General features: G+C 49.0%; 1 protein-coding gene across 4 annotated transcripts in view; it reads left to right on the top strand.

Annotated features, from left to right (window-relative positions):
* Positions 1-292: 292 nt before the first annotated feature.
* Positions 293-26,813, top strand: part of MTMR14 (myotubularin related protein 14) — a 35,532-nt gene continuing 9,011 nt past the window's right edge. For 3 of the 4 annotated variants that reach the window (XM_068154145.1, XM_068154147.1, XM_068154146.1), the window contains exons 1-17: positions 293-451; positions 525-664; positions 5,930-6,038; positions 7,033-7,108; positions 7,826-7,886; positions 8,453-8,575; positions 9,101-9,174; positions 13,460-13,530; positions 14,273-14,347; positions 16,639-16,705; positions 18,108-18,193; positions 18,491-18,567; positions 19,000-19,036; positions 20,395-20,465; positions 21,089-21,138; positions 21,361-21,499; positions 24,186-24,362. In XM_068154145.1, coding sequence (XP_068010246.1) covers positions 332-451; positions 525-664; positions 5,930-6,038; positions 7,033-7,108; positions 7,826-7,886; positions 8,453-8,575; positions 9,101-9,174; positions 13,460-13,530; positions 14,273-14,347; positions 16,639-16,705; positions 18,108-18,193; positions 18,491-18,567; positions 19,000-19,036; positions 20,395-20,465; positions 21,089-21,138; positions 21,361-21,499; positions 24,186-24,362 — 1,553 coding nt within the window. In that variant the 5' untranslated portion in view covers positions 293-331. Of the gene's footprint in view, positions 452-524; positions 665-5,929; positions 6,039-7,032; positions 7,109-7,825; positions 7,887-8,452; positions 8,576-9,100; positions 9,175-13,459; positions 13,531-14,272; positions 14,348-16,638; positions 16,706-18,107; positions 18,194-18,490; positions 18,568-18,999; positions 19,037-20,394; positions 20,466-21,088; positions 21,139-21,360; positions 21,500-24,185; positions 24,363-25,180; positions 25,323-26,813 lie in introns of those variants that run through there. The other variant, XM_068154148.1, reaches the window with a different exon arrangement.

The following is a 26,813-nucleotide window of genomic DNA, read 5'->3' on the forward strand; positions in this document are numbered from 1 at the left end:
TTTGCGCCGGGCCCCGCTCCTCCCGCCGCGCCCTGCTTCGGGCTCGCACCGAGAGCCAGGTGGGTCCTCACCCGCTGGGGGCTCAGCGGGGGCCGCTCACGGCCCGGTGAAGAAGGGAAAAGCAGGGCCCGGAGGTCCGGAGCCGGACGCGACAGTCCTACAGCGGGGAGCAGAGAGAACTCACTACGTCGCACCCCGATGACGCCGGCGTGGCGGGCGGAAGAGGCGTGGTCTGAGCTCGGCGGTGATTGGCCGAGCGGGCGGAAGCGGCAGGCGGAAGCGGCGGGCAGGGTGGGGCTATGGGCCAACGGTGGTGGTAAGCGACTCGGGGATGGCGGCGGCCCGCGGCTGCCCCCCGGCGGGCTCCGGGGACCGCGCCCTGACCGAGCTGCTGTTGGAGTTCTCCCGGACACAGTACCGCGCCAAGGATGGTGGCGGTGCGGCTGCTAAGGTGAGGGAGTAGGGACTACGGGGGCCGGGAACTAGTGTCCATGCGGTGGGCGCTGACCGCTGGCTGTTCGCAGGTGGAGCGGATTGAGCGGCGGTGCCTGGAGCTCTTCGGCCGCGACTACCGCTACAGCGTGATCTCCAATGTGCACGGCGAGGTCTGCGCCCACTACCCGCGGCACATCGTCCTGCTGGAGCGTGATGCCAGCCGCGACCCGTAAGGCTCCCGCTCCTCTCCCAGTCTTGCTGCGCCGCACCCTGTCCCGCATGGCCGACAGCCGGTAGAGGCGGCTTCGCGTTTTTGCCCAGGGAGCTTTCGCGTCTGCCGGAAGCCGCTGTCGCTCCGGGGCTCCCGCCGCCCGAGGGAAGCCCCACCAGGCTGTGCTGCGGCTAATTATAGCCGGCGGTGTCAGCCGCCGGGTACTCCGCTCCCGGGGCACTCCCTGCTGCCTGCCAAGGCTGCGCTTCGCCGGCGAGATCCCGCGAGGCTCCTCCCAGCTCTCCAGGTCTCTTGGGTTTCCGTGGTGTAAGCTGTGCAGCTAAGCCTGTAATTCAAGGGGTGCGGAGGAAACAGGGTGCTCCGAGCCAGTGCTAGCTCTGCTGCACACTTGTCCTCGAGTAGATTACTGTGCTACAGGTCACCCTGCTGTCGTGGCTGGGACCAGGGCTGTGTGATGCCTTCCCAGTCTTGATGAAAAGTGCCTGTGGTCATGCTGCAAGATCTCTGATCCACGACACTTTAGACGGGAAAGCATCTTGGGGCAGAAGGGTTAACAGGGGCTGGACAGAGAAGACAATCTCAGTAGCAGTAGTCTGTGTCACTTCATGGTACCTGATTCCGTGGTGCTGAGGTTCAGTGAGTTAACGGGAAACTCTTGCTGGCAGTTTAGTGCAAGTGCAAGCTAATGTGTTTCTGGACTTTGACCCACAATCACATTGGCTTTGCTTCTGGCTGAGCATTAGCTGCTCCCCGCAGCTCTAATGACAGCCTCTCTCTTTGTTATATTTTCCAACAAAACATCAGGTGGTAGCACATAAGCCTTTCAGTGGGAAGCTTGTGAGTTCAAGCCTGCAGTGGGCAGGAGTATTCACACTGGGCAGCAGGGTCCTCCCTCCCTAGTCATGAGGTCTGTGGTGACAGGTTGGACGTGATGATCCTCGAGGTCTCTTCCAGCCTTGGTGATACTGTGATAATGCAGTTTTGCAATCTAAGCTGTGCCTGTGACAAGAGTAACAAGTTCAAAAGGATGCTAGTCACAAAGTTTTTCTTAAGTGTCCTAGTGCTTTGGCTGCGAAAGGCAAACTGCCAGCTGCACGCTGGCAGGTGGGCCAAGTGCTGTGGGAGGGGGGTTGGTTGTCAGGTGGGAGAGTGTCTGCCTAATGGGTAGATCAGATTAGGAAAGAGCAAACCCCCTTAAAAGGAAACTAAAGTCTGAAGCTGTACTTGTAGCTAAGTGTCTTTAAGGAAGAGAAACTGAGGACTTCTGCTTTTCCTGCTGTTGCAAGAGGAAAGGATGTGTCATTTCTCTGATGAGAATTCAAGCATGCTTGCACTCGATGCCCTGTGTTCTTACAAGACTTGTGCAAGCCATCAGTGGTAATTTTAAATACTGATTCTTTTCCAAGTCTTGCTCTGCTGACCTAGGAGTCATGGAAACAGACTACCCTTCATCATTCCTCTTGTCCTGATTTCTGACTGTAAAAGCTGCTTAGTGATTGTTGTTTGGGGTGGGTGTTTTTTTCCCCACACATTTGGGGTTTAGCTTCATCATAATTATTTTTTTGAATAATCATGAAGTGGAGACTGTTGCACTTGTGTGGGGGAATGTGAGAACTCTTCCAGTGAACAGGGCACTTCTTCTAAGACCAAGTGTCCTTGGGTGCCTTTCGTTTTTGTAATGTTCTTAATCAGCTGGTGGGGCCTACTTGAAGCGTGCAGGATATTTCACACCTCTGAGGATACCAAGACTTTTGGAAGCACTTCTCATTTAGGCAAACTCTGCACCTCCCCATTGGTTCAACTGCTTCTGAAGCTGTTTGGGGAAACCAGCAAACCCCAGATGTTTTTAACCTAGATCAGTTTCTTGGTCCTGTTCATTCTGTGAATGGGCAGCTGTGGGAAGAAAGGATGTTGCTTCATCAAAGTTTGCTTACAGTACTCTAAAGTCCAGGCAGGTTCAGGAGGAGTTTGCTGTGTGTTTTTTGGCCTGTATGCCCCCTGGTCAGGTGCTTTTCACAAGGAGGCACAGAAAGTGGCAGAGCATGTCCAGCAGCCAGGAGCACATTCCCTGTGCTTGGAAATTTCTGATGTCCCCACAGAAGGAGCGGGCAGAGGCTGCAGGCAATGGAAACGGAGGGATGGGCTCAGTTCTTTACTTGCTATCTTAAAGGTGCTGTGACTGTGCTTAATGAAAACATCCAGATCTCAAACACAGGCCAGTCTTTGTCTTTGGTTTCACCTGACACTTCTCGGATGTGTCTGCACTCCACACAAATAGAATCACAGTTGGCTGTATAATAATGATGTGCAAGGAACACTTCAGTTCCAGTGCTGTGATGTTTAACCCAAAGAGAAGCATCTTTGCTTCAGACCTGTCTGGAATATACAGTAGCTTGCTCTTACAGGAAGTGTTTCCCACATGTTTAAGAAGGTGTTTGTGATGTGATTTTAGGGGGAGGGTGGGCAGGCAGGCCATTAATTAACACAGAGGAAAGGTTGCCCAGCAGTATCTTCTGGAAGAACTTCTGAAAATACTGGAAATGTCAAAAATAGATTGAAGGTGACACTTAATTTCTTCCACCTCATTCTCTACCCTGTGCCAAGCAGGCCTCAATGTTGCTCTTCTACACTGGTGTGGAGGAGTGCTTTGTTTTCTGAACCTTTTCCAACAGTTTTTGCTCCCATCTCTGATGCATTTGATCACTTGTCTTGGTAAGAGCATTGCATCTGTTCTTCAGAGCAGCCTTTCCCATTACTGCAGTAGTCTCTGTACAGTTCTGTTTACTTACCATGTTCATCTCCAGCTTCACTGACAATGGTTCTTGAGACAAGAAGGTCCACCAGCCAGGTTTGTAGCACAGCAGGTCTCTCCACTGCACAGGCAGGCTTATTCCTAAAGAGCAAGCATGGGAGCCTGGCAGAGGGGCTCATTCTCTCATGTCCCCTCTGGGGCACTGTGTTTCCCTTGCACCCCATGTCCCAGGTCCCTGCCACGCTGCTTGGACTTACTCCCCACCACTGCAGTGGCTCTTCAGGGAAGCGTCATTAGTGTTCTGAGAGGTGAAACATGTTGTCTTGTTCCAGCTTCTGAGGAAGTGCTTCTCTTACAATTAATGATCTTCCAGGCATTTAATCTTTTTTTTCTGAATCCCATCTTCTGGGCTTGGAAGCTTTGCCACAGAGCTACACCATATTAAAGTTGTTGTATCTCAGTTGTATTTGCTTTTGCAAAGGAAACTTGAAGACAGCTGGAGCAGGGTGCAGGATGTGTCTTCTAACTGAGTGCACTCATTTAAAAACAGCCCCACAACCAAATCTCTACCACAGAATCACCAAGATTGGAAGAGACTTCAAAGATCATCAGGTCCAACCTGTCACCACAGACCCCAAAATCTCTCAAAATTTCAAGTAGTTTGGTATTTGGGATAAGGCAGGAAGGCATCACCTCCCACACATGGGCTGTTCCTGCAGTGTGTATTGTTCAGGTGCACTCTGAGGAGGGAAGAGGTTGTGCAGTGGAGCTCTCAGGGGGTTGCAGTGAGGGCAGTGAGCAGAATTTGGGCTGCTTTCCGGTGCAGTGTGTCCGCTTCTGTCTGTGTGCAGTCTCATCTGCTCCCATGTGAAGTGCACTGTGTTGGCATTTGTCTGTCTTAATGCACTTAGCACCTTCATGGCCACAGCATGTAAAGATTACTTTGTGTTCTATACCTTTTGGTGTATATCAAAGGTTCTTGGAGCTGGACAGCCAAAATTGTAGGGAAACACATGGAAAATCTTAAGCTTCCACTATGAATTCTGAGAACTGAATCCTTTAAAACACAAAAAACAAACAAGGAAAAAAAAACCACAACCACCAAACAACAGAGTAGGATTTGAAGGTCTTGTTTGCTGTTTTTCTGCTTCCACTGGCACTACCTTGTATAACCTTTGCCTTAAACAGATCAATTTCCATGTTAACAGTAGATTATTTTTCTTATCCTTTTCAGAATGGCAGCTGCAGGTAGGTTGCTCCACACTCACTGGTTCTGAAGATTAGCCACTGTCTTTTAACTTCCAGTAGTAGATACTAATTTGTTCTTAGGCCAACACTTTCCTTTGCCTTGGAGTTTTTCTCCCTCTCTGCTGTAAGTTCTGTCCTTCACCCTAATGCATACACTGTTGTGCCCTCACTTCATCTGCTCTGCCAGTTAATCCATTGTGGTTTCTCTTGCAGCAGATTGTCCCTTGGCCATCCTAATTATCACTGGAGAGTTTCTCATGATCTTACCTGTCCCTTTTTACAGACTTAGCACATCAACAATGTACAAGCATCCAGAGACCAACCAGTTCATCTAGGCTCTTCCACTGAGCTTTGCTGCTGGAAGTCACTAAGTGCAAGGCCATGCAGTTTTTGTATGTCCATACTTCATTATCTGGTTTTACTTGGGTCAGCCTGGATACTTCTCTAGTTCCTTGTGGAATCTCTAGTTCCTTGTGGAATCTCTAGTTCCTTGTGGAATCTCTAGTCCACCCTGCACTGATGGTTCCTCCTAAAGGTCTGTGTAGTTCAGAAGTCGGTGTGGATTCCTGTCACATGTAGAGTGGTACTTGGACAAACTGCAACAATTTTTAACTTGTCTCCAAATTGGAACATATTTCTGGTTTAGCTTTAACCAGAAGATCAAACAAAATGTAGGTACACAGATGGAGATGACATCACTGTAACTACCCTGCTCAGCCTGGCACCTGATTTAGACAGTTGTCTAATTAACCCAGCACGCAATGGCCAAGTGACCAGAAGTGAGGTTCAGTGAGTGTTCTGGTTCTTTATTTTACTTGTTTTTCCTTGCAAAATTATTACTCTGACAGAGAGTGCCATCACTCCAGTGGTAGTGCTGAGCTACTTTTGGATGGAAAGATGGTGGGGAAGAAAGCAGAACAGGTGTTTTTGAAGGCACTGGCTTACTCTGGTAGCCTTTCGTTAGCCCTCCACACTTTAAACCATTCTGATAGTGCTTGTATTGCCAGTTCCTGAAGATGCTTGCTGGTCATGTCCTGTGCTGCTGGTCCTTTTCCAAATAAAGAAAAGGAGAGAGGGGAGTGTCTATATGCATTGTATAGCTGCAGAAGCAATTCTTAAAGAAGTGTCCTCTCGCTTGAGAGCTTCACAGCTGGCTTGTAGGTGAAAGGGCTGGGGATTGCAGCCTGAGGTGTCTGTAGCAGCTTTACTGAAAGATGTGTGAGAAGATGCTCTGTGTACTGAACCAAATCTCTGTCCACTAGGTTTGAGAGCACTGTGCAGGTTGGCAAACTGCAGGACCTTATCAACCGAAGTAAGATGGCGAGGTGTAGAGGACGCTTTGTTTGCCCAGTCATTCTGTACAAGGGAAAGGTAAAGCTTCATGAGTTACCTGTCTTAACTTAGAAAATGATCTTTCTCTCTGCTGTCTGAACTGTGCAGCCACATCTTCAGTCAGCTGTAAAACTCTTCTTGGGTACAAGCAGGCAGCCTGTAGCAGTAGGTAACATTTACTGCCCAGGCTGCATAAATCATCTATGGGGTCTTCAGACTAATATACCCCACTGTGGAGCACTGCACTAAAGAGCTAATATTTTCTCCACATGTGTGTCACTTCTAAAGGACCAAAGACATCTGGTCTCTGGGAGACAGCTATTGTCACTTTCTGCCCCTTATTCTTCCCAGCAGTGAGCTCCCTTTGAATAACTTTTCCCTCTGAAGAGAAGTTTCCCTTGTCTGCTCCCTGGGGAGGCAAGATTGCATAAATGGTCTTGTGAATGCGTGGGCTTGTCTGCAAGGGGATTTGTTAAAAAACTGAAATTAGATTCATTTTCATGTGGCTTACTTAAACTGTACTGAAGCCCTGTAGGAATAGTCTCATTTAAGTATCTTAATTCAGTTTTCTTAGTTCCATTTAGAAACACTGTGAACTGCAAAATCATACCTGTGACAATTTTAATCTGGCTTGACTGAAGCTGAACCTGATGGCATTTTCCTGCAGGAGTGAGCTGCCCAGAATCATACTGGGACTATCCATAATCTTACCCACAGGAACACGGAAATAAGACTCAAGCAGGGTACTAGCAGAGTGCAGCCATTGCTAGCTAGGCCTGAATTGACTGTATTGGTGAATTGGAGAACTGGAGATGTGAAAGTGCAGTTTAAAAACTAGCTACAGATGAAGGCACTTGGGACTTTGATGTGCTTGGAGATCTCAATCTGGACCAGGGTTGTGGGAGAGACTGCTGAGAGGCACTAGCTGTAGGTACTGACAGTTCTGTACAGCATGGAGGCAGACAGAGGCCAGAGCCCTGATAAGGGACAGACTCCTGGAGCTTGTGTGGTTAATAATGAAATTTCCCTCCAGCACATCTGCAGATCGGCAACGCTGGCCGGCTGGGGAGAGCTCTATGGGCGCACCGGCTACAACTACATCTTCTCAGGTGAGTGAGGACCCATTGTCATTGTCTGCCTGGTGAGGCTGGTCAGTGCTAGAACAGTGACCTACATGTGAGAGCAAGCCCTTCTTGAGAGCTGATGCAGAGCTCTAGCATGGACTTCCTTATGTCAGGCATAATAAAGCAAAGACTGAAATCTCTTTCTTGTCCATGTCCAAGCACCATATGAGAGGACAGAGCAACGTAGCTCTTAAGAGTAGTGGCAAAAGAATTCAAGGGTGAGGTGTGACTTATGAGAAGCATGTAGGCAAGTAAGGCAGCCCAAAGGATTCAAGGTATCAATTCCCAAACATGAGGGTGGGAATAATGGAAGAAAGAGGATAAGATCTTGCTGTCACTTGATCACTGGGAATCAAATCCTGCTCATGGTTAGGTATGCTGGATGCTAGGGAAAGCTATTCAGCAGAGTATTGGATATGTGCAGCTGAATTCTGGCTTAGCAAAGTGCTGTGTAGCACTATTGGGGTGTCCATCTGCTTGGCATTAATGGGTTTGACCTGCCTAGATCCTTTGCAATGACAAGGGAAGAGTCTGCTATGTTGAAAAATGGGATTTTCAGGAAGAGGAGATGTAAGTGCTCTCAGTAGTTTCCTACATCAGGAGAGAGGGCACCAAACCATGCCCTGGGGCACATGCATGTTTTGTCAAACTGGGACCAGAGTTGGTGTACACAAGTTTCAGTTCTTAATGCCTTCCTTTCAGGAGGTTCTGATGATGCTTGGGCAGATGCAGAAGACATATCAGAGGAAGATCCTGCACTTAGGTTTGTATGCATCACTGGGCTGGGGAAACTGGAGTTTGGACCAAAGCTGTCTATTGACTCAGCTACTTCTCTGGGCTGGGTGCAGGCTTGAGACCATCACCAAGCTTGGAGTCTTATTTTCCTTACTTTTGGAAAAGACTCTTGAATGCTAATAGCTGTCTGAACTCCAATGTAACTGGAGCCTGCTAATCTCTTGCCAGGGGAAAGGGCTGGAGACAGGAATATATAGAGCCATTTAAAAAGGTGTTTGAATTACACAGGCATGTGTCAAAAAAATACATCAAAGTACTTCATCAGAAAGTACATCTCCAGGCTGGAAAAACTGTTCTATATTTTACATGCTTGTTGCAGAACAGCGTGAAACATGGGGAGGGACCCTGAGCACAAAGTCTGCAGTATCAGCTCGTTGCAGAGTCTGGCTCTGACCTGTGGAGAGAATGCTTGTGCTGTGCAGCTTATGGCTAGAAACAGCTCAGGGAAGAGCTGTGGCAGTGTTGTGCAAAGAATCAGACTTAAGGCAGGCTGCCTTCCCTGCTCATCTTGCTTTGCCTTGCTCTGCCTTGCAGAAATGCAGATTCCCAGCTGTTTGACAAGGTCAGAGGGCATGACATCAAGCTGCTTCGATACCTGTCTGTCCGGTATATCTGTGACCTGATGGTGGAAAACAAGAAGGTGAAGTTTGGCTTGAAGTGAGTCTGGGTTCCTTTGTTTTTCTGCAGGCTTTGGGATGCAGCTAGTGTAGCCCTGACGTGTGACTTGCCACTGGGCGTGCACTTAGCCTCCTAGGAACAGGCCCTGGAGGCATCCTACAGCGGTGGCAGTTAGTTGATGCTCTAAGGAGACCCCTAAGCTTTTAAGCCAGAAAATGTTGTATCAGTGGGAAAGGGAGCTGCTTTCATCTGTCTCCTGCAGCCTGAGTATGTTTTCTCTGTAAAGCCCTCTGTGATTTGACAGTCACCCTTACAGAAAGGGGAGAGGGAGGGAGCCTGTGTTTAGGGACAGAGGGAGATGTTTCTCCAGGTATTTCTCTCAGAGGAAAGCTTCAGTGCTTTTGGGATATACCTTTTGTTTGGATGTGTTGACTAAGTTCTGCCCCTGCTTGCTGCTGAGTGAAGTCATGGTGCAGGGAGATGTGATAGGCAGCTTTTAGAGTGCTAGTCTCCCTGTGAAGAACACTTCACAAATGTCTGCTGCTTTCCTCTTGTACCTTGCAGTGTGACGTCTTCTGAGAAGGTGGACAAAGCTCAACGCTATGCTGATTTCACACTTCTCTCCATCCCATACCCAGGTATAGGACTGGTGTCCAGAGGGACTCCCAAGGGACAGGTGACAATCCGTTTCTGGGGACTGGGACCTACCCCTGTATGTGTGTGTGTTGAAATGACTGAGGCTTTCTGTGCTCCCTCTGAAGAGAAAAGCTCTTTTAAATTGAGAGCACTGTAAGGAGTCTGGGTGCTCTGGTGGAGTGAGTCAGCATTAGGCACTCTTTGAGGTGGCAGAATCATTTCTCTAATCATTTCAAGCATGGAGAAAAAAATCCCAGAGGTGGAGGTGGGGTTAAGGTGGCCTTTGACACCCATACAACTCCAGACTACTACTTGATGCAAAATACATGCCTTGCTTTGAGTTATGTAAAACCCCCAATTCTGAAGAGTATTTTCTATTCCTACTGTTCCAGAGCACCGCTGTAAGATCTCAGTGCCAGGCAAAATCGTTAACCCAAGCCTGCAACACGCAGCTGAGAGGCAGACCACTCCAGCCCATCTCCCTGTCTATATTAGTCCCTGTGCCTAGCAACCACTGCTGGGTCACTTGCTGCACTCTTAAAGACAAGCTGAATATTGCTGCCTGCCTGCTGATGTCAGGCTCTGTGGTAGGATTGGATGTGAGACTGTCTGCAGGAAAGGAATGTTCTTTTTCCTCTGCACACAAAGAAAGGGCGGGGAGGGAGAAATAGCAACAACACATTGTGGATGATCCAAACCCAGGTTTTTCCTTCATTACTAGTTGCTGCCCTTACACATACAATACTCTTTCTTTCTTTTTTATATTTTTTGAAAGATGTGTGTTTCCTTTCATGGAGCAATTAGTGGCACTTCAGAGAAACTGTGTGAAGATTTCACACAGATTGCATTGGATTGGAAGGGACCCTCAAAGGTCATCTTTGCATGTGAGCAAGGACATCTTCAACTAGATCAAGCTGCCCAGGACCACATCAAGTCTGATCTTGAATGTCTTCAGGGGTGGCACCTCAACCACATCCCTGGGCAACCTATTCCAGTATTTTAGCACTCTCATTGTAAAGAACTTCCTCCTTATGTCCCACCTCAATCAATCTAGTTTGCCATGCAGATTCAGGTGTCCAGAAATAAGGATATTGCTGCTTTCTGTGGCATGTGGCACAGGTGTGTGTTGCTGCTGTATGCCTCACCAAACTTGGAACATGAGAGAGCTATTCTTCACAGGTCTTCTGCAGGGTTTGTAAAGAAGGAGTCACATAATGTTTATAAGGGCTGGAAGGCACCTCGAAAGGTCATCTAGCCCAACCCCCCCTGCCAGTGCAGAATCACCTATACCAGAACACATCCAGGCAGGTCTTGAGCATCTCCTGAGAAGGAGACTCCACAACCCCCCTGGGCAGCTCATTGCAGTGTTCTGTCACCCTCACAGTGAAAAAAATTTTCCTCCTGTTTCCATGGAACTTCCTATGCCTCAATTTCCATCCATTGCTCCCTCTCCTGTCGTTAGGCATCACCAAGCAGAGCCTGGCTCCATCCTCTCGGCACTCACCCTTTACATGTTTATGAACATTAATGAGGTCACCCCTCAGATTCCTCTTCTCCAAGCTAAAGAGATCCAGCTCTCTCTGTCTCTCCTGCTAAGGAAGATGTTCCACTCCCATCATCATTTTTGTGGCTCTACACTGGACTCTTTTAAGCAGTTCCCTGAGATCCCTCTTGAACCAAGGGGCCCAGAACTGGACACAATGTTCCAGATGCAGCCTCGCCAGGGCAGAGTAGAGGGGGAGGAGAACCCCTCTCGACCTACTAACCACACCTCTTCTAATACACTCCAGGATGGCACTGGCCTTCTTGGCCTCAAGAGCACATTGCTGGCTCATGGTCAAGAAGAAGTGACTCCATAGAGCTAAGCTGTCGAGTTGTTACTGTATGAGGACCTGTGTATTGTATGCAGCATTCCGTGATGGTCCTTCCCCTTCTGCCATCTGGGAAAGTTGCTTTCCTTCAGCAGCTCTTCACTGCCACACTAGAGGTAAACCTTGTAAAACTGGAAATTCTCCCTGCAGATGTTGCCTGAATTTAGCAGTGCTGGTCCACAGGGAATGTTGTCATTCTGTGAATCTAAGACACGCATCTAAGGATCAGCAGCCCCTCTGGTGACTGGGCAAATGCTGTGAGGCATTCTTAATGACATTTCTAGGTTTGCATTAGAAGAATTTCAGTTTTGTAATTTGTCTTTAAAGTTATTCCAAGATCCTCTTGTCTTAGGTGAATGAGGCAGTGTCCAGGCATAGAATCACTTAGGTTGGAAAAGGCCTTTGAGATCCTCAAGCCCAGCTGTTAACCCAGCACTGCCAAGTCCACCGCTAAAACACGTCCCTAAGCACCACATCTACGTGTCTCTTAAATAATCCCATCTCCAGGGGTGGTGACTCAATCACTTCCCTGGGCAGCTTGTTCTAGTGTTTTGCAACACTTTTGATGAAGACATTTTTCCTAATGTCCAACCTAGACCTCCCCTGGCACAACTTGAGACTGCTTTCTCTCATCCTATCATTTGCCACCTGGGAGTTGTGGAGAGCAAGGTGATCTACCCTGAGCCTCTCCCAGACTAAACCTCAGTTCTTTCAGCTGCTCCTCATAAGGCTTGTTCTCTAAGTCCTTCACCAGCTTTGTTGCTCTTCTTTGGACATGCTCCAGCACCTGATTGCCTTTCTTATAGTGAGTAGCCCAAAACTGAACACAGTATTTGAGGTGCGGCCTCACTAATGTGGAGTACAGGTGCTCAATCACTTCCCTAGTCCTGGCCACACTATCACTTATACAAGCAAGGATGCTGTTGGCCTTCTTGTCCACCTGGGCACACTGCTGTCAACCAACACCCCCAGGTCCTTTTCCACTAGACAGCTTTCCAGACACTCTTCTCCAAGCCTGTAGCATTGCAACAGAGTTGTTGTGACCCAAGTGTAGAACCTGGCCATTTGCCTTGGTGAACCTCATACAACTGGCCTGGGCCCATCAATCCATGCTGTTTGGATCTCTCTCTCTCGAGCCTTCTTAGTCTCAGGCTGATCAGCCTACCCACCTAACCCATTCAGAGTGTTAATGAATGCATTAAATAGATCTGGCTCCATTACTGAGTCTGGGGAGCGCCACCCGTGGTTGGCCACCAATTGGATTTAGCTCCATTCACTGCCAGTGGGCCCAGCCAGGCTTTTAACCAGCAAAGAGCAGTGACTGTCTAGGGTGAAAAACTTGGGTTAGAACAGGCTATCAGCAGAAGCTTCTGTGCTTTCAACAATGCAGAAAACCCTTCTTTTCCATTTGACTGGGAGTTGGCATTTGTAAATGCCAATACTTACTGCCATAATCCCCCACTCTCTGCCTGTGTTGTCTAACTGGAGTTAAATCTCAGCTGACAAATTGCTTGCTTCCTGACTCTGCACATTTGAGGGCTACTCCTGTTCTTGCACAATGATTGGTTGTTTTTTGGTGGGTTTTTTTTTGTCATTGGACCTACTTGTGAGTGGCAGGGTAAGAATCATCACCAGTGTTCAGTGGCTGGCACTGGGGTGTCTTGGTAATGTGGGCAGTGTGGCACTGCCAGGGCATGCACAGTACATTGGGAGAGGTGTTTTGTGTAGCTGCAGGCAGCCGCAGTGCTAATGGTGTTGCTCAGCTGTGACTAAGTGACTGCAGTTTGCAGCAGCAGGGACTTCAAATACTTGTTTGAGAACAGAGCCAAAGGACAAACTCAAGAGGGGAGGGCTTGGAGGAAAGCTTGGAAGTGGTTATGTACCTTCTTCTTTCACACAAGGCAATTCACATGTTTGAAAGAGGAGACTTGACTGTGAGAGAAATCACAGCTGCCTCTGAGAGAGCCCTTTCTTGTCACCTGCAGCAGATGCCCTGTGAAAGTTGGCTTCCCTAGGGCTCTGCCATCACCTCCTTTTGCTGGTTCATTCTCACTTGGCATGTCAGGTTGATGCCACTGTGCAAAATCCAGTGGCCCTGAAAAGCATAGCTCCTTGGTGAAACCTCTTGTTTGTGAAAGAATCAAATCAGTCCCTCCAGTTCCAGGTTTGCTGTGTGTTTGGAGTTTGCCCTTTGCTCTGTGATTGTGTTCACTGCTGAGTGCTCAGGGTTGTTGCTGCTGGGGGGCCACGCTTCATGCTGTACTGATAGTTGCTGCTCTTCGCTTCCCACAGGCAGGAGTTTTGATTGGTTTGGCACTCTGGAGCCTGGGGCTGCCACCACTGCAGTCCCACAGGGCAGTTCTGTTGTTAGATATCAGTTAGCTGAATGATTGTTCATTATTGCTTTGTCTTGCAGGCTGTGAATTTTTTAAGGAGTACAAAGACCGGGATTACACAGCTGAAGGTCTCATATTTAACTGGAAACAGGTATGTGGATGTTACCAAAGGAAGAGCTCTGGGCTTAAGCCTTGCCTCAGAGGTGCTGCCTAATGTCATAGAATCGTAGAATGGTCTGGATTGGAAGGGACCTCTGAAGGTCATCTAGTCCAACCCCCTCTGCAGTCAGCAGGGACATCCTCGGCTAGATCAGGCTGGCCCGAGCCCTGTCAAGACTCACTTTGAATATCTCCAGGGATGGGGCCCCAACCACCTCCCCAGGCATGCACTTGTTTCTGATCACAAGAAGGAAACCATCAGTACAAACAAAACAGATAGTGAAGGTACTAAATTGTTCATTATGAAATTGATGTGTAAAGTAACTGCATCATTTTCCAGGAGCATGGATACCTGAGCTCTCCTGGAGGGTGTGGATTGGTCCCGGGTTTTAATTTGATATCTTGTTGATGGCCTTTGTTCTCAGTTTGTTCATACTCTGTCTCATCACACTGTGATGGTTGAGTGGAGCAGCCCTACAGGAATTTGGGGACAGGCCTTGTCCCTGACTTTCATCACTGGGAGCACAGAAAAGCTCCTCTTGTCAACTAGACCTTCCAAGAGGCTATGAGTTAATTCTTAGTACTTCAGGTTTTTGGATCCAAAGATGCTTTGCTGAGATGTTTTCTTCTAGTTGTACCATTTGGCATTTGGGGATGGGTTGTTGTTTTTTTCTAGAATTCACTGCTTTCAAGTAATGGCTGTTCCTTGACCAATGATGTTTGGTTTTTTGCAGGATTATGTAGATGCTCCATTAAGTATTCCAGGCTCTCTGACCCAGTCTCTGAATATTGACTGGAGCGAGTACCAGGTGAGCAAAGCAGATGACTCTCTCAGAGGTCAGAGAATCACTCAGGAGAGATCAGTAAAAATCTGAAGTCTGACTTGCTCCTGTTATTCAGTATTCAGTATTCCGAAGGTTGGAAGGGACCTCAAAGATCATCGAGTCTAACCTGTCACCACAGACCTCATGACTCAGTTCATAGCACCCCAGTGGGAGTGAGGCTGCTTACTTGGACTGTTCAGAATGCAGTGGAAATCCTCCACCCAAAACCTCCACGTCTCGGTGGGTCCTGAGGCAGCTGACTGTAATGTCAGATCTCTCCTGCAGCTTACTCAAAACTCCCAGTCCTTGAGGGAAATGTGCTGGGAAAGGTGAGGGACATGCCAGGAAATGGAGAGAAGTTACATGCTCTCAGGCTTAGCTCAGCATGGGCTTGCAGTGATCAGACTTCCTTGGCCGTGGAGAGTCTTGAGAGAACTCAGCCTTCCCTTATGTGAGCAGTATCCAAGTGACTAGACACCTTCCTCATGGGTGTGCAAGGTGTCAGCCCTGTGGGAGAAGAGTAGAAAATCAGAACTGACTGTAGCATGTCTCCATTCCTTATTGCTATGCCAGCATTGCAAATGGTAATTGACCTCCTGTGTTTGCCCAAGCTTCAAGATTTACCTTTGTTCATACCAGGGACCGTCACTTTATGCAGATGATTAGTGTGCTCCACTTCACACATCAGTGGGCCTATCAGTCCCCCCAGGCTTTGTGATGATTGACCTGTCATACTCCCACGCTCTGTGGTTGGAAGCACCACAGAACTAGCAGAAATCCGTTTGCTGGGGCAGTGTTTGTCAGTCGGTGACGTTAATAATGCTTAAGTGGCAGCAGAAGCAGAATGAGGGAAAAGTAGCTCACAGTGGTGATGCAGAACTAACAGGACCACAGCTTGTTTATGGCTAGGAACTCGTTCACTAGAATACTGAGCAACCAGCATTTTCAAAAGGATGTTAAAAATTGAAGAGGGAGTAATAAATAGCTGCAGAAATGATCTGAGGCCTGGGGGAGGTGCTTCGCTGGAAGCTGAAGTTCTCCTTCTATTCGGCTAATCACAAAGGTGATGGAGGGTTGGCTTGATTAATGTGCAAGTAGGTTTGCAGGGAGAAACTACTAATTCTAAAGGACTCTTCAATCTGGAGAAGGAAAGCTGCACAGGGAGCAGGAGCTGCAGTCTGAAATACTTTAAATAAGAAAAAGCTGTCTTGCATTTTATTTTTGAGGGTGATCTGTTGGAACAAGCTGCCAAAGGAGCGGTGAGCTGTCACCCCTAATTGAGGTGCCTCTCTGAGCAAAGATGCTGCCAAGTACAAGCTGTGTGCTGTATTTGGGGCAACTGAACAAAACTTTCTGGTTTGTGCTATAGAGAGATGAGACTGGATGATTAAATGATTCCTTCTGGCATAAGCACAAGGTTGGATTGAATTGGGCAGATGAAAGACTTTGGAAGTATGTTTTCTTTCTGCCCCGGGCTGAGTGTGTTCCCCCTCTCCCTATTCTTTCATTGCTGTGCAGTCTTCATGGCAGAGCAATATGTTCATTGTCTGGCAGTAGTCCTCAGTGTGGTTACGTGCACACAGCAAGTGGTCAGATGTCACTTGCCCTACTAACATTGTCACAATGAAACCTGTGTGCCTCTCCTTGCCTTTTCATTGCCAGTGCTATTCTATATTCCTTCAGCTGGTTCTGGCTCTGATCAGACCACTGAAATTCCCTACATCTTCTTACAGTCCAGTGATCAAGAGTGGCAAGCTGGGGGTCATTTACAAGGGCCAAAGAGTTTTGAGCCAGAGCGCTTGGCTTGTGGGAAAGGGCTGCTGACCTTGGCCTGCTCACCTCGTTGTGCTATTTTCATCCTGTGCACAGCTGTAATGTGGCTACCTGAGGTCGAGTGCAGGCATGCAGGGAGCTGCAGAACTGGGTCAGTGCTCCGTGGTGTTCGCTGGCTCATGTTAGTCTCTCTGAGCATGGTCTGCTTGGAGCTTTGGGGCTGCAAGCAACAAGTTCTGTGCCAGCCAGGCAGACAGCAGAGGTGGCCTTTTGGGTTTTTAACTTTGCTTTTCCAGTCTGCTGTTTTGCCCCAGAGTACCTTTTAGAGAGGACAGGGGGATTGATTAGAGCACCAAAGGGAAGGTCTGTCACTCTGAGGAATGGCTGCAGGGTTATTTCAGCGTTGTTGTTGTTCTGGATAGAGAAGCCAAGGCAGGCCCCAAACCGTAGAGCAGCCTTCTGCTGTGGGCAGAGCCTTACCATCAGCATTTCTCTGTCTGCAGAGCTGGGACCTTGTACAACAGACGCAGAACTACCTGAAGCTGCTGATCTCCATCATCAATAGTGATGGTAAGGTAATTTCCTTAGATTCCAACAGATTGCTCCCAGCAATCTAAGGGAAGCAGTTGCTCTCTCTGGAGGATCAGCTGATGGTATTAGTGCCGCTGTGGATCAGTTCCTAATACAGAAGAATCACTTGATAGAGAGCTTAATTTCTCTCTCTTCAAAACAGTGTAGTGGTCCTGGTGTCTTGGGGCTCCAGCTTCCCTCTTAGAGAGGGACGTGCTGATTCCTTCAAAACTCTGTCCTTCTGGGGTTGAAGTGATACCTGAAAACTGTACCTAATGTTTTACTACTTTAAAGCTGAAAAGAAATACTCATGCTTCTGATGATTAGGGGTCTAGAATGTCTCTCATATGAAGAAATACTGAGGGACTTGGGGCTTTTTAGCATAGAGGAGACTGAGGGGGGATCCTGTCAATGCTTATAATTACATGAAGGGTGGGTATCAGGAGGATGGGGCCAGTTTTTTTTTTCAGTGGTGCCCAGTGACCAGATGAGGGAATGGGCACAAACCTGAACATAGGAAATTTCATCTAAGCATGAGAAGGAACTACTTTACTTTGAGAGTGGTGGAGCACCTGAACAGGCTGCCCAGACTGGAGTCATTCCAAACCCTCCTGGATGCCATCCTCGTCAACCTGATCTGGCATGGGCGTTGGACTATGTGATCTCCAGAGGTCCTGTCCAACCCCTGTCATTCATTCTGTAACTCTCTGCTTATTGACTCTTGCTTTTATTTTGCTGGGTACCTGTGTTTTATCCCTCCAAGCCAGGGTCTCATTAGGTGCCTCTTTAAGAGCCCATTTCATCATCTGTCATCACAGCCACCCCAACTCCTAGAAGGGTGTATGTTGTCCTGTGTTGGCATCCCATTCCCTCTGGGCACTGTGACTTTGTACCTAGCACTGCTGCATAGATGGAGCACAGGCAACTACAGACTCTCCCACAGTACTTCTCTTGGAATTTTCTGGAGAGCATAGCTGTTGTGCCCTGTGTGTGCCTCTGCTCAGTGTGTGTTAGCAGGGAGGTTGGTGAGACTGAGGAAGTGTTCAGTTGGAGCAGGTTTCCCTTTGCTAAGGGGATAGATTATGGTAGTGGATTGCAGCTAGGCAGGTGTACGTTCTGGGCAGCAAAGTGATGTTCATGACTAGCGACTTCATGTCCTGAAGAGCTGTCAGGACCAGGACAGCACATCAGCCAGAGCTGCTGACAGCCCAGGGCAATCTGAGCAGTTTGTTGGTGATGTATTCAAGACAGACCATTCTGGCTTGGTAGCTGGATTCTGCTCTTGTGCCTGGGCTGTGGGAATGGAGAGTAGCTTGTCTCTAAACTTGGCATAAAGAAAAGTCATTACTCTTGTTATAACATCCTTTTTTTCCCCTCTCCTTCCTACCCCTGCCTGGAACAGATGACAGCGGGCTCCTGGTGCACTGTATATCTGGCTGGGATCGAACTCCTCTCTTTATCTCCTTATTGCGCCTCTCCTTGTGGGCTGTGAGTACCTGACCGACCTGCTCTGCTCCTGGGGGTGGTTCTTGGAGGACAAGTGGGTGCCTGTGTCACCAGGAAGTGGTGATGGAGCAGTTAATGTTCCTTTTGACTATCTTGGCTTCAGAGGGGGTGTGGATTGCCTTTGATGTGGAGCCCAACGTGCTTTCCTGTCATCAGACACAGTATCGCAGGCAGGTAGAGCAAACTGTGCTTCTTGGGTCACCGTGAAAGCTTCCAGCAGATCATGAATTCCTGATCCCCAGTGCTGCTGCCTGAGGGCTCTTCTCATTTACTTTGCAGGATGGGCTGATCCACTCATCCCTGGAGCCATCTGAGATTCTCTACTTGACAGTGGCCTATGACTGGTTTCTCTTTGGGTAGGGCACACTAAGTTGTACTCACACATGCATCCTGCGCAGCAGGAGAGGAGCCTTCAGGGGGTCATCTTTGGTGTTTGCTCACAACCCATGCTCATACCCTGTCGCTGGAGGTGCATGCCCCCTCCCTGGAGGTGTTTGGGGCCAGGTTGGATGAGGCCTTGTGCTGCCTGGTCTAGTGGAAGGTGTCCTTACCCATGGTGGGGGGCATGGAACTAGGTGATTTTTAAGGTCCCTTCCAACCTAAACCATTCTATGAATCTATGAACCAAAGGGGCATATCTGGGCAGCTTCCAATGTGACAAGAAAGGCTGATGCCTTTTTTTTCTTTTCACCTGGAGGCTCAGGCATCTGGCCATTCTTGGCAGCTTGTGCTCTTCTGTTGGCTCTGGTTTCCAGTGTGTGACTGAGCTTCCCTTGCTCTCTTTCCAGGCACATGCTAGTTGATCGACTCAGTAAAGGAGAAGAGGTGAGTGTCTGGTCTGGAGCAGTGGCTGAGCACTGCTTTTGTTCTCAGGGCATTTGTTCATGGTAGCAGCATTTACCACCTCCTTCTGGTAATACCCGTGGTCTGGCTGGGCTCTAAAAGTATTATTCAGGTGCTGGTAATGTGAGGTAGGAGCCTTGTTCCATCACTTCCTGATGCATAAGGTGTGGAAAGGCTGCAGTTTGATGGTGTCAGTCCTGCCGGTTCCCTGCTGTGTGTTCATTAGTGTTCAGGCCCCTGCTGAAAGGAGTCTAGGACTTGCTCTTCAGCTCAGCAGTGAGAAGGGGTGCTTAAGACACGTGACTCCTGGGAGCTTGGAGATAAAGTTGTATGGTCTTGTGTGCCTGTTCTGAGTGCCAGCCCTCCTGCCTGGGTGCTGCAGCTGCATGTGGCTTCAGTGTCATCATGGGCTCACAGAGCAGCTTCTGCTGGTTCCAGTGTGTATCTGTGGGCGCACAGATGGGTCTGGGAGGCAGTTAAGATTAGAGGAACTAATTCTCTTCAAAACTTTCACTGTTTAACTGCAAAAAACTGACTATAGTGTCAGTATATTGCAGTATCATTTTTGGACAAAAAACAAGAGGTATGGGGAGTGTATTTTAACTCTTCTGCTAATCCTCTGTTCCTCAGACTCTCACCTCAGTAAGGAATCTTCTGCTTCTGAACAGCAGAGCCTGGGACCCTGACCTATTTTTCATCTTGCAGGGGTCCAGAACCACTGTGTCAGTATTGTTCCTTCCCTTCATTCTCTTCTCAGAGTTTTGAAGGTTTGAGGCTGGCAGTTCTGCTCTGGTGCCAGCTTTGCCAAGTAGTTGAGGGGGGGTGCATGGCTGCCTCAAGCACTCCCTGCTCCCACTGCAGGAGGGGAAGGGCTCAGCTCTGGGCGGGTGGCAGGGGCACAGGGGGGTGAATGCTGCAGGGCAGGCTGGTGCATAGCAGGGCACGAGCTTGGGACCATAAATGCTGCAGGTACTGTGTGCTCTAACCCTGCTAGTCCTGCTGGGTTTGCTGTTTCCCTGGATGTATAAATATCATCTGGGGGCCATCTCTTTACCATTCTGCAGTGATGGCATCAGTACTGCCACGTGCTTGAGGCGTGTGTGCAAAGCACTGATAAGGAGACTTGCACACCTTCCTTTCTGGGCCTTGCCCTGGCAGGGAATAGAAGGTCAGTAAGAAAAGGCCCAGGAATGGGACGGTGGCAGCCCATGGTGCATCGCAGGCTGATAGCTGCAGATTTCTCACTATCTCCTTCCTGCCAGCTCCTCCCCACCAAGATAAGAGGCTGCAGGCAGCCTCGGGTTCATTCCTGAACCACTCTTCTCTCTCCCTTTGCTCAGATTTTCTTTTTCTGCTTCAATTTTCTGAAGCACATCACCTCTGAGGAGTTCTCTGCTGTGAAGTCACAGAGGTAAGGAGCCTGTGCCTGCTGCTACATGGGCTGCAGAGCCAGGGAGCTTGTTAGTGCTGTTTCTTTGGGGAGATGGAAGCCCTGGTGTCCTGGCCCAGTTTTCCTTAATTTATTCTGCACTCTGAAGGCTGCAAAATGGGGCCGAGGCTTATGAGGTGCCATGTTATGCTCTGAAAAACTGTCCATGCTGAAATGTGCTCTCTGCTTAATGACTGTCCGTGGCTGCTGTAGCACGGGTGAGCCCGGAGCTCTGTGCTCATGCTCAAGCAGGCTGCACAGCAAGCTCTCTCAGGTGCTGCTGCAGGGGGCGGGGTGGCTGGTTTCTGTCAGATCGCTAAACCTTAACCCCTTCCTGTTTCAGGAGGGGCAGAAAGAAACAAAGGCCACCTTGGAGGCTCTAAATAAGCACGTCTGCCTGCAGCCTGTTGCCACCCTCTGAGAGCACAGGGTGTGTGGGCTGGGACTGTCAGGAAAGTCAGATACTGCACAACTGCCCATCTTCTACCCCTGCACAGTGAACTCCCACTGCTCTGATCCACTATGTGCCACAAGAGATCTGGCTGTGGCCAGCTTCCACACAGCCCTGAAGCGTGGCTGGAGTAATTTTGTCTTTCTTTCCCTAGAAGGAAGAGTTTGCCAGCTGGCTTCACCCTGGAAGAGATCTGCATGCTCAGTGAGTGCTGCTGCCAAGCATCAGCACCCCTGGGTGCTGGTAACAGTTGATCGCTTGGGGGCTTGGGTTTCCAGCATCAAGGTGACTACAAATGGGTATGCTTCCCTTGGGGTCTCTCAAGAATGCAGCCCCAGGGCATGTAGGAAGTGTGCTGCTTGAAGGGAGAGAAAGTGAATGAGACCAAGCTGGCCTTCAGGTAGCTCTGTATTTTTTTTTCTCCAGAGCAGAGAGACCGAGGCAGCACCACGAGTCTGAGCAGTGACTTCTCCCTGGGGATGGAAAGTTCCCCTGGAGCAGCTGGGAGCTTCACCTATGAAGCAGTGGAGCTGATGCCAGCAGGAGCACAGGCTCAAGCAGCATGGTGAGGAGTTAACCAGGCAGTGGGCTGCAGAACCAAAGGGGCAGGCTCTGAACACAGTAGAAAAGATATTTCTGAAGTCCCTCATCTTCCAGGTGTGCTTTCTGTTGCATGTGTCCCTTACAGTGGAGGGTGGAATTTGACTGTAGGAGGCTTTGCTGCAACTTGTGCCACAGAACTTCAGTGCCAAAAATTGGAGGCCACCCCATGTCAAAGAGTATCAAGCTGCTGTGGAGCTGAAATTTGTCCCCTGAGAACAGTAAATCAACTTTATTTCATTTTCACCAGTTTCACTGTTAAACTTCAGCCAGAAAGGATTTCATTACTTTAGAAAGATGGTTCCAAACTGCCAGCAAAATTACATTTGGCAGGAGCCTCCCTAGGGAAAAATGGAAACAGTTTAGCTGCCCTAAAATGAGGCTTAATCAGTTTATGGAAGAGATTAGACGGGGGAGTGTCTGCAGTGAGCAAGTGGCCTGGTGGCCAAGAATCCCCTCTAAACCTTAGCCCCTCCAACAGCATGAGGTATGTGAGCTGAAAGCAGGTTGCAGTCTGCAGTGCTGCTTAGAGATACTGCTGGGAGTAGGGGAGAAATTAAATTCTCAGTGCTCCAAATTGGTAGAGGGTCACATAGGACTCACCTAGGGATGCAGGTGTCTGTCTGGAAGTAGGGACTGGGGAAGGTGCCTCTGTTCTGGGACAGGCATTGTGCCTGCTTGTGGAGCTGATGGTGCTGTTTGGGGATTTCAAAACCTTGCTGTAGGGCTGCCCCCCTCAGTTTAATTTTTCTCTCCTCTCCCTCAGCTCATGTGAAGGTACTATTTTATATTGCAATTATTTTAAATTAAATCTGGGTTGTGCTGGAGGCAGTTGGAAGTCCTCTGGGACTGAGCCTGCAGCCATGCTAGTGGCAGCAGCCTTTCTAAGGCATGTTGTGATTCAATTTCTAAAATGCTGAGGAGGAGAAGAGAGGCTCTTCCTGCAGAATCATAAAATAGAGATGGAGAGTTCCAAACTGTTTGCCGGGTGAGCAGAGCGCTCTTTACCACACAGAGCTCACCTATCCACAGCAAGGTGACAGCAGCAAGTAGAGAACAACTTTCCACGTGCCTGGCTGCAGGGTAGTAAACTGGAAGCTCTGAGTGCTTGGGACACACAGGCTAGATCCTGCAGCACAACCCATGATTTTCACAAGATGTGAAAAGGCCAGAGTGTGCTGGGAGAGATCTGCTGCACTTGTGTGGAGTTAATTTTATAATGTGTTTTCTAGCTCTGGTTCAGTTTCACTCCTGTAAGACACCAGGTTGTGTTGCAGCTAGCTGCTGCTACCACAGGGATGGTTTGGGCCCGTGCTGTGGGCATGAGCTTGGGGAAGGGAAGGCTGTGACATGAGTGTTTAGTGAGGGGGCTGGGTACAGGGGTCTTGCTGCAGGCTGTTGTGGCTGTGTAGTCTGGAGAACAGGTAGGACGTGCTACAAGCTAGGTGAGCTAGACTGTGTGTAGCACGAGTGAGGAGAGGGGAGAGAGTGCTTCATTGTCTTGTCCTGAAAACCAGTGGCCTTGAGGTCGCCTTGTAGGAGAGGCATTTGGGTTTTAGCTGTGCAAGTCTGTTTCTGCAGGCTGTGCCTGGAGATGTTGGCAGCTATGATAACATGCGATGAATAATGCTTGAAAAGGGCTGTGGTGTGATGCTTGAGGGTGGACACACTTCAAGCAATGACATGAGGATATCGTGCTTCCCACAGTACAATGAACCTGTCTGAAGCTGCACTTAGTGACAGTGCTCAAGATCTCAGTCAAAGCTGAGATGCTTTCCTGGATTCCAGGAAAAACATCATCTTTTCTTCTGGAGTTTGTTTGCTTTGTACTTTTTACTTGTGTACATAGGGAGGTCTTCATCCAGTTCATTGTGGTTTTGGGAGGGGAAAAAAAATCTTGGGACTCTTCCAGAAGAGGGGAGGGGGGGAAGTAAGAAAGGAAATCTGAACATGAAGCAGCAGTGACATGGATTAGTTCCAAATACATGTGTCTGTTTAGTACCTGAGCTAAGGCCTGACGCAGCACGGGACAGTGAATTGCCCCCAAGTCTGAATGTTCTGGCTAGAAGCAGAGCCAGAGCAGTTCCAGGCTGTCAGCACAGACAGGGAGAGGGGACTGAAATGCACCTATACCTGGAGTGACTGTCAATTCTGAGCATATGGTCAGAAGTGTGGTCACTGGTGCCTGGAGAGCGTCACTGAAAGGGAAAATAAGAGTGGTGGTGTGTCCCTGTTGCCCTCACCAGCGTGCACAAATGTCCGCCTGGGCTGAGCCCCTTGACTCATACACTCTACAGAGTTGGAGCAGATTGACGTTGTCTGTCCCTGCTGGGAGGCCCCTTGCTTGAGGCGTTTTTACTGCTAGGCTAAACAAAGCAGTGGTTGTATGTGTGTGGGCTGATACATTCTCCCAGCTCTGATTTCCAGGTCACGTGGATGGTGATCTACAAAAGAAAGGGCTGAGCTGAGTTGAGCTCAGTGTACCCCCACATCACATTTGTGACTTAGGGCTCCTTGGGAGGGAGGAGGGCAGTTTCACTGGGAACAGGAGCTTGTAGCTGCTGGGGTACAATCCAGCCTGTTGTGGAAAGGCTTCCCAGGTGGAGTATGTGGGAAAGCTAGCTTTCTCACTGTAGTCCTCCATCCCACAGGAGGAAGAGCTGTGCATCATCACCCCAAGCTGTGCTCTGGAGCAGGGCACAGCAGTCTGAAGACAGGCTGCCTTCCGCAGGGCTGTGTGAAGTCAAGTCCTCCAGCTCTTCCTCATCAACCCACTCTGATAACTTCCTGAGGATTGGAAGCAGCCCACTGGAAGTGCCCAGGTCCAGGTGAGATGGGACAGAGTAGAGCATTTCTCAGCAAAATGAGTGTCTGGTAAATAAAGCTCAGAGCTGCACATGTGTGGCTCTGAGACTGCTGGAGTCCCCATATCTGTATCTACAAGCAAGCCTCAGGAGGCCTGTTCCTCTCTAGCCTGACCTTGTGTGGAATGCTGGCCATTAAACACAGAGACTCCTGCCTTGGCCCATTTATTGCAGTGAGGAATTGTGCCAATAACTGCTGGGTGTCTGTTCTGCCTGTCCTCAGCATATGCCTCAACTCCACAAGCTCTGGCATCTCTGCATCTTGCATGCTTGGAGCTTACAGCACTTCCTCTGTCAAATGCATCCTCAGGGGTTTGAAATGGCTGTCCTGTGGGAGGGGAGGAAGCCTTTCAAACCAAGCAGACCTCACTCCGCATCTATCCTGTCTGCCTTTCCACCTGCTGACCTTCCTGACACTGCAGGGCATAAAAAAACCACCTCTGGGTGCTGGTGGCAAGCAGAGGTAGAATCTGCTGGGAGCAAGCTACCAGCACTATGCCAGCACAAAAGATTTCCCCCATAAGGCTGTGTGCTCCTGCTGGGCAACTGGGAAATGGGGACCATGGACCCGAGTCTGATCTCACACCATAACAAAGGGTTTTCCGGCACCCTTCTGGGGTCTGGTGCTGCAGTAGGGCACAGCTGAATGGTGAGCTGGGCAAAGGGAAGAAGGAGCAGATGCTGTGCAGCAAACACCATGTGTTTAGGCCAACAGGGGATAAAGAGCCTCTTAGATAAGAGGTTGCTGCTAACAGCATCAAACACTTTTGTATTCTCTGCAGGTTTGCCGATGAGTCTTGTTCTAACGATCCCCTTCAAAAAACAGCCACCGGCCAAATTTTAGTAGTCTCTCATCACATGGAAAATAAAATGACAAACAAGTGAAGTACTGAAAATTTATAAGACTTTTGTACCAAGCTTCTTATTTCCAGAGCAAAATTACTCTGACAGTTTTCATAAATGATGCTAACTGCTGTCCCTTGGGAAAGAGATCATAGGATGGGTTTGAGCTGTTGCTGAGACCCACCTCTACATTCCCTGTAAGATGAAACAAACCTCCCAAGAGAAGAAAATACTGGAGAGAAAGCAGCTTGTCATGGGGGCTGCTTTTGTTCACAGCAGCAGTGCCACAATTCCCATGTGTGGCTGTTCAGCACGGGGCTGGTAGCAAGCTTGCAGCAGTGCTGCGCAAGCAGCAGTTCGTAATGCTTCAAACAGAGCGAAGAGGAGCTGGCAGAGGAGCACCATGGGAAGAGGCTGAGCACACAGTCCCTGGGATTTGTGTTCCAGCTCAGAGCTGGTAAAGCCAGCAATTCTCTTTCCTCTGGCTATGTTTGGATGAGGTGTCTGTAAGCTTTTGAATGATTAGTGCCCAGCAGTGTTGAGAAGTGGCACCCCTAGGGCTTGAGGCAGCAAGTACAGGCATGAGGGGGAAGATTTACTTTCAGGCCAGAGTGCCCGTGGGTGGCTATGCCCTATGCCCAATAACTAACCCTGAGAAGGATTTGCTGTCTTCTGTTATTGTAAGAGGTAAACATTCTGTGAAACCCACTGTAAACATTTTTTGGCCTTTACAGTAGCTCCTGCCATGGCACAAAGCCTTTATAACCCTTCAAAGCAACAAGACTGTACCAGTCCACTGCCAATCCCTGATAACTTTTGTGAACAAGGCAGTGTGAAGGGCTAAAAAAAATTACAGAATGGGGAATGGGAGTAAAAGGTGAGCCCTTACCTGGGACAGGAGAAGGGAGTCAGTTGTGAAGCTAAAGTGGTGAGGGTGGCTACGTGCAGAGATGGTTAGCCTGCTGCATTCATACTGGGTGGAGACTGTATGCCTGCCTCTGTGCTCTCCATCTCCAGTGTCACCAGGTTTGCCCTGCTCCTCTCAGTGTGCAGGCTGGAGGAAATAAGCCTAAGAGACCCTGCAGGACATGGGTGGAATTGTCAGGGCAACAGCTGAACTGAGCTGCTCTTTCAAAGCAAGTCTTCTGGCACATTGATGTTCCTTTGCCGCCTATCCATTGCCAGGTCAGTCAGAGTGTGCCTTGCCTGCCTTCCCTGGGGTAGCACTACTAACAGCTCTGCTAGCTAAGGACTTGAGCAGTGCCTTGCCTTGTCAGATGCTGACATGGCTTGCACATTTTGGAGCCTGAATGTGCTCTTTTCTCCAGAGAGAGGAATTATGTTGCTCCACTTGGCTTTGGTCTCTCTGATGTTAGTCTGAATTTGTCTGGTGAGCTCCAGGCAGGTAATGGATAATCACAGTACCTTCAGCCACCATTTTCCATCCTGAAGGACAGGGCGAGTCCCAGTTTGGGTGGAGAAGGACCTGTGATGGAAGGGAGAGGTAAATTCTGTCCCTTCCCACCCTGACAAATAGTGGGACTGGTAATGGAAAGGCTGGGAATCTTATCA

Source organism: Melanerpes formicivorus, unplaced genomic scaffold, assembly GCF_026170545.1.
Source record: "Melanerpes formicivorus ecotype bairdi unplaced genomic scaffold, bMelFor1.0.p_v2 SCAF_28, whole genome shotgun sequence".
NCBI classification, from domain to species: domain Eukaryota; kingdom Metazoa; phylum Chordata; class Aves; order Piciformes; family Picidae; genus Melanerpes; species Melanerpes formicivorus.